The sequence below is a fragment of the Carettochelys insculpta genome, chromosome 3 (assembly GCF_033958435.1).
Source record: "Carettochelys insculpta isolate YL-2023 chromosome 3, ASM3395843v1, whole genome shotgun sequence".
In the NCBI taxonomy this organism is placed as follows: Eukaryota; Metazoa; Chordata; order Testudines; family Carettochelyidae; genus Carettochelys; species Carettochelys insculpta.
In genome coordinates this window covers 64,075,417-64,088,654 of record NC_134139.1, presented here as the reverse complement: position 1 = coordinate 64,088,654, position 13,238 = coordinate 64,075,417, and the positions used below count along the sequence as shown (strand labels likewise).

Below are 13,238 nucleotides of genomic sequence, written 5' to 3'. Positions count from 1 at the left end.
TCCCTTCACTCCTCCCCAAGCCCTGCACAATAAAGGTAGATGCTTGTGTTGTGAATGATAACTGGGTTTAACGTGTGAACTATTTACAAAATATGGGGGGGAAGGGGGGAGCACGATGGGACACGATGGACCTTTCAACTTGGACATGCGGGGGCTTGTAACGGGGGGGAGGAGCCTCAGAACATGGTGGATGAAGGGGGCCACAAACCTAAGGGGGAGTATGATCCCAAGCAACATTGGCCTCGGGATCCCCTCCCACTGCACGCTCAAGGCCTCTGTCCAGGTTGGTTTGGGGCTGGGACCAGGAGGCGGTATGGACAAGGAGCGGCTCAGGTGGGGGGTTGGGTTGGCGGAGGGTGGGGGAGGATAGAGTGAGGGAGCATGGCCACTGCCCAGGGGTCCAGGGTGCCTTGCACGAGGGCAGCAGGAGCAGCACCGGCTGGCAGGGCCAGCATGCTGTGTCAGGCACTGGTGACGGGTCACCAGATGGTCCCACTCCCATGACCGCCATTCCACACCTTCCTGGACATGGTATGCCAGGGTGTGTTGTATGTCCTTGAAAATGGCAACATGCTGCAGCACGACATCATCTTGTACATCTTCCACCCCCTCTTCTGGCTCTGATGGTGGACTGGCAGTGTTGTTGGGGTGGCCCAGCCCTCAGTTGGTGCAGGTCCAACTGCATGGGACAGAAGGAGGGAGAGATGGTGAGTCATTCATTCAACACAGCCCCTGAGGCTGTCCCCCGTATTGTTAGCAGTGACCAACAACCCTTGGGCCAAGGGATGGGGATGTCCCGGGAACAAAGACACATGATCTGCACAGAGGACCAGGCTGCAGAGGGACTTTGACTGTGCTTGTTGCTGCTACCCCCTCAATTCTGGTCAATGGGCTAGCAGCCAAGAGGAATGTCTTGCCACAGAGGTATCCCCTCCCGGGTAGTGGGAGAGCCAGGAACAGCCTGGCCCTCCCCGGGGCCACTCGCATACCTGCAGCTCGCAGTGCTGTCCACAGGAGTGGGTGCTGCCTCACGCCTTTAGGCCATGTGAAAAACCCCTCGCTGTCTCTGGGGTCAGGCCAGCGCCCTTGCAGGTAGCCTGATTCCACCCGTGGGAGGTCCTGGGAAGCCCCACATCCCGGGCCTGATGCTCTTCTGGCCTCCTCTGAGTCTGGTAGCAGAATGCCACCGGTACCCGGGGGCTGTCTGCTAGGCCTGGGCAGCACACACTACTGCTGCACATGGCTTCATATGCAAGGACTGCAGTGCTGGGTCCCACCTTACCCTGCTCCATCTACACCCATCTCCCACATGCTGGGGTGTGTGGCAAAAGGGGCACTCACTGGAGGAACTCTTGCCAAGATCTGATGAGGTCCAGGAGGTGTCCTGGCTGCCAGGAACCAGATCCAAAGCAATGACCGGGCTGCTGGTCTCAGAATCCAGGTCCTGGTGCTGCCCCTCTGATGGCTGGTTCTCCTCCTCCTTGGCCTCCTTCTCGACAAGGGGAGCCTCAAGTCCAGGCTGAGACCAGGGAGCAGTGTGCTTCGCCCCTCTCCCCTGCTGCAGGATGTGAGGCAGCTCCACATAGTAGGGGCAGAACGTGGGTTCTTCCCCCAGGCATCCTGCGGTATCCCGGCCCCACATATCCCTGCCACAACTCCTTGACTTTAGTGTGCACCTGTTAAGGGTGGAGCTGGGGTTGCCCCACTTTGCCAGGGCCTCTGTCATCCAGCTGTAGACATGGGCATTCCTGGGCTTGGCTCTGGGGTCCTAGAGGGTTTCCTCCTCTGCTCACAAGTCCAGCAGAGCCCGGATCTCTGCCCCGCTCCAGGATAGGGAACACATTTGGGAGCCCTAGGGAGAATCCTGGGACCCCTGAGGCTGCTCCCTCAAGGGCCCAGAGGGGTCTCAGGGTGTCTGGCATTCTGCCATATCAGAGAAAGTGCAGCTGTGAAAACATGAGGGAGAGTTGTGTGCTGCACAGCTGCTCCCACACTCTCAGATTCCTACCATGGGGTTCCCCAGGCTCCCTGTGGCTTTAAGAAGAGCAGAAGACAAGAACCATAAAGCACAGATTGCAGTGGACAGGGCGTCCGCCAGGGCACCTGCATGGCATCCCAGAGGACTTTTCTGTTGACAGAAGGCCCCCTGGAATATCCAAACCCACATTTTGTTTACCGATCTCTCTTAATGGAGGCGTTTCTCCTTGTGGCAAGTGGAGTATAGCTGTTGAGAAAACTGCTCTGTTCTGCTGACAGAACATGATTCGCAATCTGGCCACTCTCTGGGTTTTGTCGACAAAACGGCCATTTCATCAACAAAAGCCTGCAGTCTACACAACCTCTGTATGCCCCTGTGTATTCAAAGCTTTTAGAACTGTTCAAAGCTCAGGCAGCAATGCTGCTAAAAATACATGAGCTGGGAAAGCAGTCTGTATATTGCCATAAAAATGGAGTACAGCACTTATCCAAAAATGTTTCAGGACGCTCTCTCTACTACTTAACATCGGCTTCTGAACTGGAGTAGTAGTCACCCAACCCACCTCAGACAGAACTGTTCTGTTAAGTTAAAGATTGTCAGTGATAGATCTTGTGATGTATTGTGGTACAAGAAGGTAAGAGTGGACCAACAAATTTTTTTTAAAAGAATAAGGAAGAGTTAGAACAATATCACATTTGTTTATGTATGAATTTACTGGGTGCTCATCACTTTTCTGGGTCCACGGAGTTACAAAAACACAAAAAGGAAAACATTCCTCCTTTAGGTTGAGAGTGCCACGATAGTTCCACAACTTGTAATTTACAGCTGTGGGTTTAAGTGCCACTGAGACTCTTCACACACACAGTTTAAATGTATATTCATTTTTCTAGTCTACAAATAAACTGTTGGGCTTCAGATAGGTAGAGGAATCCAAATAATTAGAGGAGGAGATAGGGTCAGAAGCAGAAGCAGTGCAGGAACCCGTAGACAAGAAGCAAGACGTAAGATTTCTGAGACAAAAAGGGTTTGAAATATTATTGCCCTTTGTAAAGGAGGAGATTGGGTTAGGGCCAGAGTAGCAAAGGAGGGATTTGAAAAGACAAAATATTAGAAATGGCAGTTTCTGGGGTACTTCTCACCTGCAAAAAGCAGAACAGAGTCTATTCTTACCATCAGCTGTTTAAGCTGTTTTGCACCTTTAAATAAGGTACTACCTTTAAATCAATTAAATGTTACCTGTTTGGGTATGTCCACCAAAGAGGAAGCAGCAAGCAACGTAAAGGTGTGGAGAGTAACAATGACCATTTTGGTGGAAGGATAGGATGTTACCAGCTGTTGGAGAAGCTGACGGGAGCTAGAGGCCAGGCTAGCATCATGGTGCATGTGCTGTAGAATGGGGATCAACTTCAGCTTCAAGTCCACTGGAGTGGCTAGGCCTAATACACAGAAAGATGTAGTCAAGTGTCAGAGCAGATCACCAGGAACCTGAAACTTGTCAAAAAACTACATTTACGTGACACCAGTGACATTAAGACCAAAGTAAAGACAGACAAAGTGAAGGCCAATAGTGGGAAGCAGCTGCTGGAAGTGCTGGAGGCAGGACTTGATTCCTGAAAGGGCACATCTCAGTGATAAACAGACTGCACCACCCCATTAAAGAGCTGTACTGTTCATCTTCAGGGAGCCTGGGACACAGCCCTTCTCAGTCAGAAAGGGCAGGTAAAATGGTTTGAAGACAATTACTCTTCCTTTGACTATGTCTCAGTTGTAGCAATAGTCAACTTTCAAATTAAATTACATTATTCTTTTTATAATAAAGGAAAAGAGATATGAGTGTTGTAATATTTCCGTCACTGCAAAATGCTCAGGACAGAAAAGAGGCAATAAGAGAAACCTAGAGATTTTAAGTCAACATAAACCACCATATTACATGGTATTTTGACATTCCATAATACACATTCAGTTCACCATCAAATATATTAGAATGTATTTTGGATGTTTACATTTTTAAGAAATTGAAGCTGTAGTCCAAAGTCCCACCCTGCATCAGCCATTAGCTCACTTAACTTCAGGAAGCTGGAATGTTTCAGGGAAATGTAGGGATATGAGAGCAAAGGATTCTGGTAGCATTTAAACAGAGAGACAATAAAATATATTACAACTTTTTTATTTTCTTCCTGGTATTCAATACAGCTACATACCCTGAATCATTTCACTGATTTTGTTACATATTCCTCCAGCAAAATCCCTGTGAAGAGAGAAGACTGAGATGAAACTCAACTGAACTACAAATTATGACATGATCTAATAATGATCCAAAAAATTGTGAGTGACTATAAAAAGCAGAGTCATGCCAGTGAACTTCAAGATTTGAGTAATTTTCCAAATCCAGAAAGACATTTTCTTTCCTTGACTGAAATTTACTGCTACTAGTTAACTTTACAGTATAATAGCCACTTGCTGCACAGTTTCCATCAATCCAGACTTTCAAACTGTGATTATAGATCTATCAACTCTATTACCTTGAGAAACACTGTAATAGTTAAACTAAGCACAGTATGCATACCGCCAGTAGTACGTAAAAGGATTTCAAGGGGTACACAGCAGAAAGTAAATTACTAAAATTCAGGAGATAAGCATTGGAACAGCACAGGGAGAGGGAGTATGCTGATAAGGCCAAAGTCCTGAAAGAGGTATGCAAATGTTTTAAGTTTGGGAAACAATGAACTACAGAATTGAATCTCTCTTCATTGGCATCAATAAGTGTAGGAACATTTGCTTCAATGTTAACATTCTTTCAAATATTATGTATTAAACAATGACATTTACTACAAGTGCTCTTTTGTTCAGATTTCTTAAAATTCTAAGGGAAGACTGCTGGAATCAAAAGCCTTCCGTCCTCTTGTGTGATGCTATTTGACCACAGTAAAAAGTTTTATTTGACCGAGTCTTCGTTCTTGAATCAAATTGAAGGGGACTCCCGGTGCAACAGGCAAATGATTTTAAAAAACAGGTTAATGGGTCTGATTACTGAATTTTCAGAATGAAGCAATTTATGGCCTACGTGCTAGAAAAATGAGCTATTAAGACTGTGCTGATTTTTTATAAAACGTTCCATGAACAGAAGGGATGGTTCCTTCAAACCTTTGTTGAGCATAGCTGTATGGTAGAGGGTGCCCTAACCTCAAAATAAGCTATGCAAATTGCTTATTTCAATCACATTACGAAACAGACTATTTCGGTACCTGGAGCTGTCTAAATAGCACCACCTGCTGAAATAAAGCCCTGTTTCAAGGCATCCCTGTACACCACCTGTGATGAGATGTACAGGGATGCTGGAATAGTGGGCCCATTATTTCAAAAACTGTTTCAACACAACAGGTGCATAGATGCAGGCAGCTATTTTCAAATACCACTGTATGTTTAGACATAGTTTTAGATTCCCCTTCCACAAACAGAGAAATCTCACCCATCCCCAACCACAAAGAACTCTATAGCACAGATTCAAGGAAAGTGGAAATTTACTCAGATTATGTTAAAAACACAGGTAATGTTACAGAATATTTTCCTTTTAAAATTGCACAAGAAGGTTTTAGGGATTGTTTAAGAAAAAAAAACACACAGACAAATCTGTTAGCCATTGGTGCTTACAGCAACTGTAAAAAAAGTCAGATTATTTTGGAAAAATATTGACAACCATCTTAAATGAAGCCTACTGATTTTTTTTTTAAACTTAAAAATACATTTGTAATTGGGATTTACTCAGTTTCCTGCACTCTTAACATTTTAAGAGTAAGCTGTAGGAAATATCAAGCAGTACCATCAATCTCAAACAAATTAAAAAAAATGTGAAAGCAGTTTCAGACTATCTGCCATGAAGTTCCCTTGCCATTTTATAATCTCCTGTCCTTTTTAAGGGAATCTTTTTAAATCACATTCATTTTGAAAGAACTCACAAAAACAAGGCTAAAGACAATAACAGAAAAATAAAGAAAAAATACTGTCTAAAGCACAGAGTAAACAAATCGAAAAATAATTCCCCTGGATTACAATTACAGAAATTTTAGGGATTACTTTGACAAGAGTTAAAAAAAAAAATTAGATAAGAGTGTTTGTCAATATGTTCATTTATAGTTTTCTTCACCCCTGTATTCCTTGAATTTTCCTTACAGCTTTTTAAAAAAATGTAATCAAAAGTTCAATGAGATTCAAATGCTCCTTGTGGGTATAGTTTTAAGCGTGATTTCAAGTTTTCTGAAACATTCATGTTGTACATTACAAATGGTACAGAAGTCTTTTGTATCTTCCCATATATGACAAGGCATGTACTGCAGAAGGTGATCACAGATTTATTGAAGGACAGCCCTGCTAAACTGAAAGTACACTTTCATTCCTTAAAATACAAACAACAGGAATACAGAAGAATTTACATCTTACTTTGACTGTGCAGAAAAGTTAGCAGCAGCAAATATAGCAGCTTCAACCTCAACATTATCATGAGAATCCAGGCTCTGGCGAATACTGTGATGTGCATTTTTTCTTTCCGGGATAATGGATGCCATACTCCCCAACATCCTACAGAAATAAATCACAGCATCAGAAAGAAGATAATACAGCGTGAAGAAATGTGAACCAGAGTTTAAGTCAATTAAGATAGGAATTAGATCTGCAGTAATTCCGTTAAGAAAGCTCAGACAGACATGATGTATGACAAAAAGTTTTTTTACTCATCCACAAAACTCTGTGCCTTCCTTCTCATAACTGTTTACAGAGGACAAAACTAACCAAAATATAGATTTTAACTGCTGAACCAGCAAGCAATTTTAATTAATTTATCATGAGGCATATGTGGCAGATTTACTTTGTGAATTGAAGAGTTATGTAAATATATATGCAAATTTAGTGCTGCTCTAGTTCCTGTTATGTGATTGAACTAACCACCCTTGATGAATCACAAAAAAGATGTAAAGCGAATCTGATCAGATTCCCTCAAAGGAATATTAAAATGAGGGAATGGAAAAAGCTGTAGATACACTGTGTTTTATCAGGCTTAAATAAAGTGCTTGTAAGACACTGTGGCATCAAAGTGTAGTCTCAGGAAAACTCAAAATACAGAAGAAAAAAAATGAGCTACATAATTTAATAAAAGCTGCTTTTAAACCCCATCTTCAATATTGCTACCGGCAGCAATTTTGGATGAAGAGAAGTGATGAGCAAAGAAAATAGTTGTTTGCCTTGACATTTACTTATATTTTATATCCATGACTTTAAATTGCAAGTTGCTTTTGGGATCATCTGAGAAGCCTAAATCAATAGTGCTCAATGGAAGTTCCAGAAAATTTAATGGAGGAATGCAATGGTACCACCACAAGTCCTCTACCTAGCGTGGGAGAGCTCATTCTGAAAGAGCACCCAAGCTGGCCAGGTAGGTGCAATTTACCCTATGCTGGTTTGGGTGAATCCAACTTGTTATTGCTAACTTTACTAAAATGACACAAAATTTTGAATGTGCATTCCTAGGGGTCAGAAGTTTACACCTTGAACAATGGAAGGGAACTTCCTCCAAGTTCACTTGAGCAGAAAGTTTCAAGCATAAAGGCAGAGGAAAACAAATGGTGAAAACAGGAAGTCAGATATATACAAAACTTAATTGTTGTAAGTCAAACTGGAATAATTTGTTTGTATAAGGAGTGGAGAGATCATATTTATGAACAGTATGGTTGTGTCTACACCGCAGTGATCCTTTGAAAGATGTTCTTCCAGATCAGATCTTCTGAAAAAACTTCTTTCAAATGATCACATCCACACAAAAAAAGCAGACTGAAAGATTGATCCACTCTTCCAATAGAGAGTGTCCACACAGCCCCTGCTCTTTCGAAAGAATGAGGCAGGGATTGAAAAATCCGGCACAATGAGGACTGCTCTCTTGAAAGAAGGGCCCATGAAGCATCTGCACTGGATCTCAGTATATTAAACGCAAGTGTGTTAATATAAACATGTTTTATATGCTCCAGAAGACATAAAACACAAATTAAGATACTTGTACAGGCAACCCTTCAACACTGCATATACACGATGCAATTTTGCTCTCTGCTACAGATACACAATTCTCACCATCTCAAACACACATCTAGTATCATCCTTGTTCAGGTCATAAAGGTTTACTCTTACTCCCTTTAATACACTGTGTTATACTTTCTTCTGTATAAAGAAAAACAGCCTAGTTTTCATTTTTCATGTTGCTGAATTAATTTGAATTTATAGAAGACTCAAAAGAAGTTACAAGCATTTGCTTTTTTAACTAAGCAGCTGTCACATAAAGCCTTGAGATACATGGCTTTAAATAAGACAGACATACCTGAGTGTGATTGCTCGGGCAACTGGATCATTACTGTGAATTACAGAGAAAACTCTTTTCACAAACTCATCCACATTCAGGATCTTCTCTAAGTGCTTCTCACTCTGCTGAGTAACTTTCAGGACACACAGCCTCAAAAAGTTGTTTCTGTTGGAAGACACGTAAAAAGTACTTACATATACTTCTGCGCAATGGAAATTCACAAAAGCTGTGAAACAGAATAACGATTATAATTGATTTAAATTAATAAATTACATTTAGACATCACTACAAAACACTTTTACCTTTATTTTGTACGAGGATTAGTATATGTTTGAGGCCTAACCTTCTTCCTGTTGAAGGGATCCAACTGTGTAATGGGTTAGCACACAGTATTGACAGGGCAGTACTACAATTAGATATGCTGAGGCTCTGAGTTGAAACCTCACCTGGAACACTGCTTTTAAGTAGCAGTATAGCAGAAAAAGACATGGAGATTACAGTGGATGAGAAACTGGACATAAGTCAAGTGTGTCCTTCTAGCCAAGAAGGCTAATGGCATACTGGGATGCAGTAGGATGAACACATACAGCAGATCTAGAAAAGTGATTATTTCCCTTTATTCAGCACTGCTGAGGCCACATCTGCAGTACTGCATCTAGTTCTGGGCCCCCCAGTATAGAAAGGACATGGATGCATTAAAGACGGTCCAGCAGAGGGCAACAAAAATGTTCAAGGAGCTTGAGCACATGATCTTTAAGGAGAGGCTGAGGGACAGGATTTATTTAGTTTGCAGAAGAGAAGAATGAGGGACAATTTGATAGCAGCTGTCAACTTTCTGAAAGAGGGGGCTCTAAAGAGAATGGAAAGAGGCTATCCTCAGTAGTAGAGCAATGGTCCAAGTTAAAGTGGGGGATGGCTATTTCACTAGGAAGGTGGTGAAGCACTGGAATGGGTTACCTAGAGAGGTGGTGGAATCTTCATTCCTAGAGGTTTTTAAGTTGTGGCTTGACAAACTCCTGGCTGGGATAATTTAGTTAAGGTTGTTCCTGCTTTGGGCAGGGGGTGGACTCAATGACCTCCTGATGCCCCTTCCAACACTCGGATATTATGATTCTAAGTTAATGACAGCCATGATGCTAAATATATTGGAAGCAGTAGTACTGCAGTGAGATCTGAGCAGATTCAGATGTTAGTGGGACCTATTTGCCACATACATGTACTCTTAAGAACTGGATCCTGTAGCTCTTCCACGTCTACAACACATCCACTGACCTTGTCAGAACCACAGGGCTAGCTGCACCTCTGCCCCTTTGGGGTCTCTGAGTGCACCCCGCAACCCCAGCATCAGTCTCATGCTTATATTTATCCTGGGCTGGAACTCTGCAGCTCTTCCACTCATACACGGGGTCTTTTAGCCCAGGATTCAGTCTCTTGCCCAGCAAGTATGACTAGGTCCAGCACTGCAAATCTTCCCTGGGGAGCTGAGACTAGTAGTGGAGCATACAGCGAACACACTATAAGTATCAAAATAAAAAGCAGTCAAGTAGCACTTTAAAGACTAGCAAAATAGTTTATTAGGTGAGCTTTCGTGGGACAGACCCACTTCTTCAGACCATAGCCAGACCAGACCAGACTCAATATTTAAGGCACAGAGAACCAAAAACAGTAAGCAAGGAGGACAAATCAGAAAAAGATAATCAAGGTGAGCAAATCAGAGAGTGGAGGGGTGGGGGGGGGAAGGTCAAGAATTAGATTGAGCCAAGTACGCAGATGAGCCCCTATAGTGACTCAGAAAGTTCCCATCACGATTTAGACCATGTGTTAATGTGCCGAAATTGAATATAAAAGTCAGCTCGTCCACTTCTCTTTCCAAAACGGTGCGATAATGTCTCTTCAGTAACACACATACCTTGAGGTCATTGACAGAATGTCCCATTCCATTAAAATGTTGACTAACTGGTTTGTGGATCTGGAGCGTTTTGATGTCTGTTTTGTGCCCGTTGACCCTCTGGCCAGAGGGTAGAACCAAAAGACCTGACCCTCTGGCCAGAGGGTCAACGGGCACAAAACAGACATCAAAACGCTCCAGATCCACAAACCAGTTAGTCAACATTTTAATGGAATGGGACATTCTGTCAATGACCTCAAGGTATGTGTGTTACTGAAGAGACATTATCGCACCGTTTTGGAAAGAGAAGTGGACGAGCTGACTTTTATATTCAATTTCGGCACATTAACACATGGTCTAAATCGTGATGGGAACTTTCTGAGTCACTATAGGGGCTCATCTGCGTACTTGGCTCAATCTAATTCTTGACCTTCCCCCCCCCACCCCTCCACTCTCTGATTTGCTCACCTTGATTATCTTTTTCTGATTTGTCCTCCTTGCTTACTGTTTTTGGTTCTCTGTGTCTTAAATATTGAGTCTGGTCTGGTCTGGCTATGGTCTGAAGAAGTGGGTCTGTCCCACGAAAGCTCACCTAATAAACTATTTTGCTAGTCTTTAAAGTGCTACTTGACTGCTTTTTGTTTTGATAGTGTATAGATTAGCACGGCTCCCTCTCGGTTAGTATTCAACGCTATAGGTAGAACCACTCTAATCCAGCACTCTTATCCAGCAACATCTGTAATCTGGTATGATTTTAGTTAGCCGGACCACCATATATCATGGTTATGGCCACGTCTCCCGTGGTCTCATAAACTTCGTTAACAGTCACCAGTCCTGGTTCTCAGTGTTCTGTGCTGTCTGTTATTTAGCGGCAGTTTACCCCTAAATGTTGTCCAAGAGCCCAACACGCAATCGAAGTGTTGGTAATGTGCTAGACAATATTGACCTCCCATAGAATCATAAAATGCTAGGACTGGAAGGGACCTAGAGATGTCATCGTGTCCAGCCCCCTGCTCTCATGGCAGGACCAAGTACTGTCTATGCCATCCCTGACAGACACTTATCTAACCTGTTCTTAAATATCTCCAGAGATGGAGATTCCACAACCTCCCTAGGCAATTTATTCCAGTGGTCCGGCAAATTCTCTCATTCAGCATCGGTCAGGTTCAACCTGTATATTCTTAGAAAAATATTGTTTATTTAGCAACAGAAACAAAGAATTTAGAGAAAAAGGATTTCAAAACCAATTCTTAATGTTTGTCTATCTCACCCATCCTCTACCATTTGGCAATAATAAGGCAGGTCTACCTCCTTCAGACCCTGCACCATGATTCCCATGTGTATATGTCTCTAACCAAATCGCTCCCTGGTCTCAAGAGAGTGTATTCTTTCAAACTGCTGTAGTCCTTTTGATGACAGCTATGTGCAAGTATTTTCTAGTAATTCCATTATATATTTAACAACCCAAAAGTGTTTACCTTAAGATAAGCAACTTGGTTTCCTTCCTCCTTGTTTTTTTCCTGAGAGCCACCATTAAACTAAACCAATATATTCATACAGTAAATATTCCAACAACCAGGCCACTGTACAATATTCATAACTTACAGAGCAACTGTGATTCTGTTACATACACCAATGGCAACTTCTCATTTGAAACAGCTACAGATTAGGCTTTACTTAATAAAGACCTGATGTGTTTTAACATAAGACCCCTCTGATCCTGTTGATATTAAGAGTTTGTAGCAGTGCATCTACATTACTAGCTGGTCAGCAATGGCTGTAACTGGGGAAAATTCCACTACACACACAGCATTAGGAGGACAGAAAGATATTGCCTTCAGTTGTTTGCTACCATTCCAAACCACTGAAGATACCATCAACTGGCTCCAAACAGAATCCATCGAATCTCTTAACAGAATAGCAGCTGTGAAGTAGGAAGACTACCTACGCTTCAAAAGGAACACAGATCAGAGAAAAGAATATGCTGCTTGAAGATCAGAGATGTGAAGCAATGCAATATTCTACTTACCCGACTCTGAAAACGTCAGCCAGCTTTAGGAATGCAGAATTAATGAGAATGGGGAATGGATATTTCTGAAAGAGCCTGGGAAAACGGACAACAGCTTCACATTGCTCCCCAAGTTTTCCAGATCTGAGGCCTACGTGAAAAACAATAATTATTTTCTAGCAGTATAGCTATGGTTTACTCTGAAGAAATACTTAAAAATACGAGATTATCTAGAGTGGAAATCAGATGGGGGCATAAATGGAATCTAATATGGGATGTAAATTGGGCTATTTACTCTCTTGTAAAATACAAGTGGAAAGTTAAAAAGAAACACTCCCCAAACATATACAGTACAGTTATTCTGGAAAACCCATGGCTACAAGAGACCACTGAGGCAGAAAGTTTAGCTGAATATTTTCAAAAAGAGGGATTAAACATTTGTATGAATAATGAGAACAACCATCAGCTATCCCTGATCCTGAAAAAACCTAACCCCACATTTAACTGTACCACACGAGCAGTTCCCTTGAAGATTACAGGACTACTCAGGCAATGGTGTCTCTAGAATAGACATTTGGACAGAGCTGGCAATGGGTAATGTTGCAGGGATAGGTTCCTGGATTAGTGTATCTGTGGTACAGTGTACACCTACTAGTGAGTATTTTCTTGAGTTTGGGTGGCTGTCCAGGAAGGACAACGCCTGTCACCCAAGGCTTGAGGGAGTGAGGTTCATGTTTCAATATAGGTTGTAGATTGTCAATAATTCACTGGAGGTGTTTTAAGCTGAAGACTATCAGTGATGACAAGTGGTGCTCTGTTATTTTCCTTCTTAGGTCTATCACAAAGCAGCTAGCTTCTGGGGGTACATCTGGCCCTGTCAATGTTTCTTTACTTCTCCCAGTGGGCAATAAAGTTTTATGAATTCTTGGTAAAGATCTTCTAGTTTTTTGTCTCTATTAGTGGGATTGGAGCAGATACAGTTGTATCTTAGGGCCTGTCTGTAAACAATGGATCATGTGATGCG

The 13,238-nt window shown here is 42.4% G+C and overlaps 1 protein-coding gene across 2 annotated transcripts in view; it reads right to left on the bottom strand.

Moving 5' to 3' along the window:
* INTS7 (integrator complex subunit 7) overlaps positions 1 to 13,238 on the bottom strand; it is a 52,633-nt gene that overhangs the window by 36,167 nt on the left and 3,228 nt on the right. The window contains exons 2-6 of one of the 2 annotated variants that reach the window (XM_074988620.1): positions 12,236 to 12,365; positions 8,337 to 8,483; positions 6,416 to 6,553; positions 4,180 to 4,226; positions 3,215 to 3,414 (exon numbers count right to left, since the gene is read on the bottom strand). In XM_074988620.1, the coding sequence (XP_074844721.1) occupies positions 3,215 to 3,414; positions 4,180 to 4,226; positions 6,416 to 6,553; positions 8,337 to 8,483; positions 12,236 to 12,365 (662 nt within the window). Of the gene's footprint in view, positions 1 to 3,214; positions 3,415 to 4,179; positions 4,243 to 6,415; positions 6,554 to 8,336; positions 8,484 to 12,235; positions 12,366 to 13,238 lie in introns of those variants that run through there. The other variant, XM_074988621.1, reaches the window with a different exon arrangement.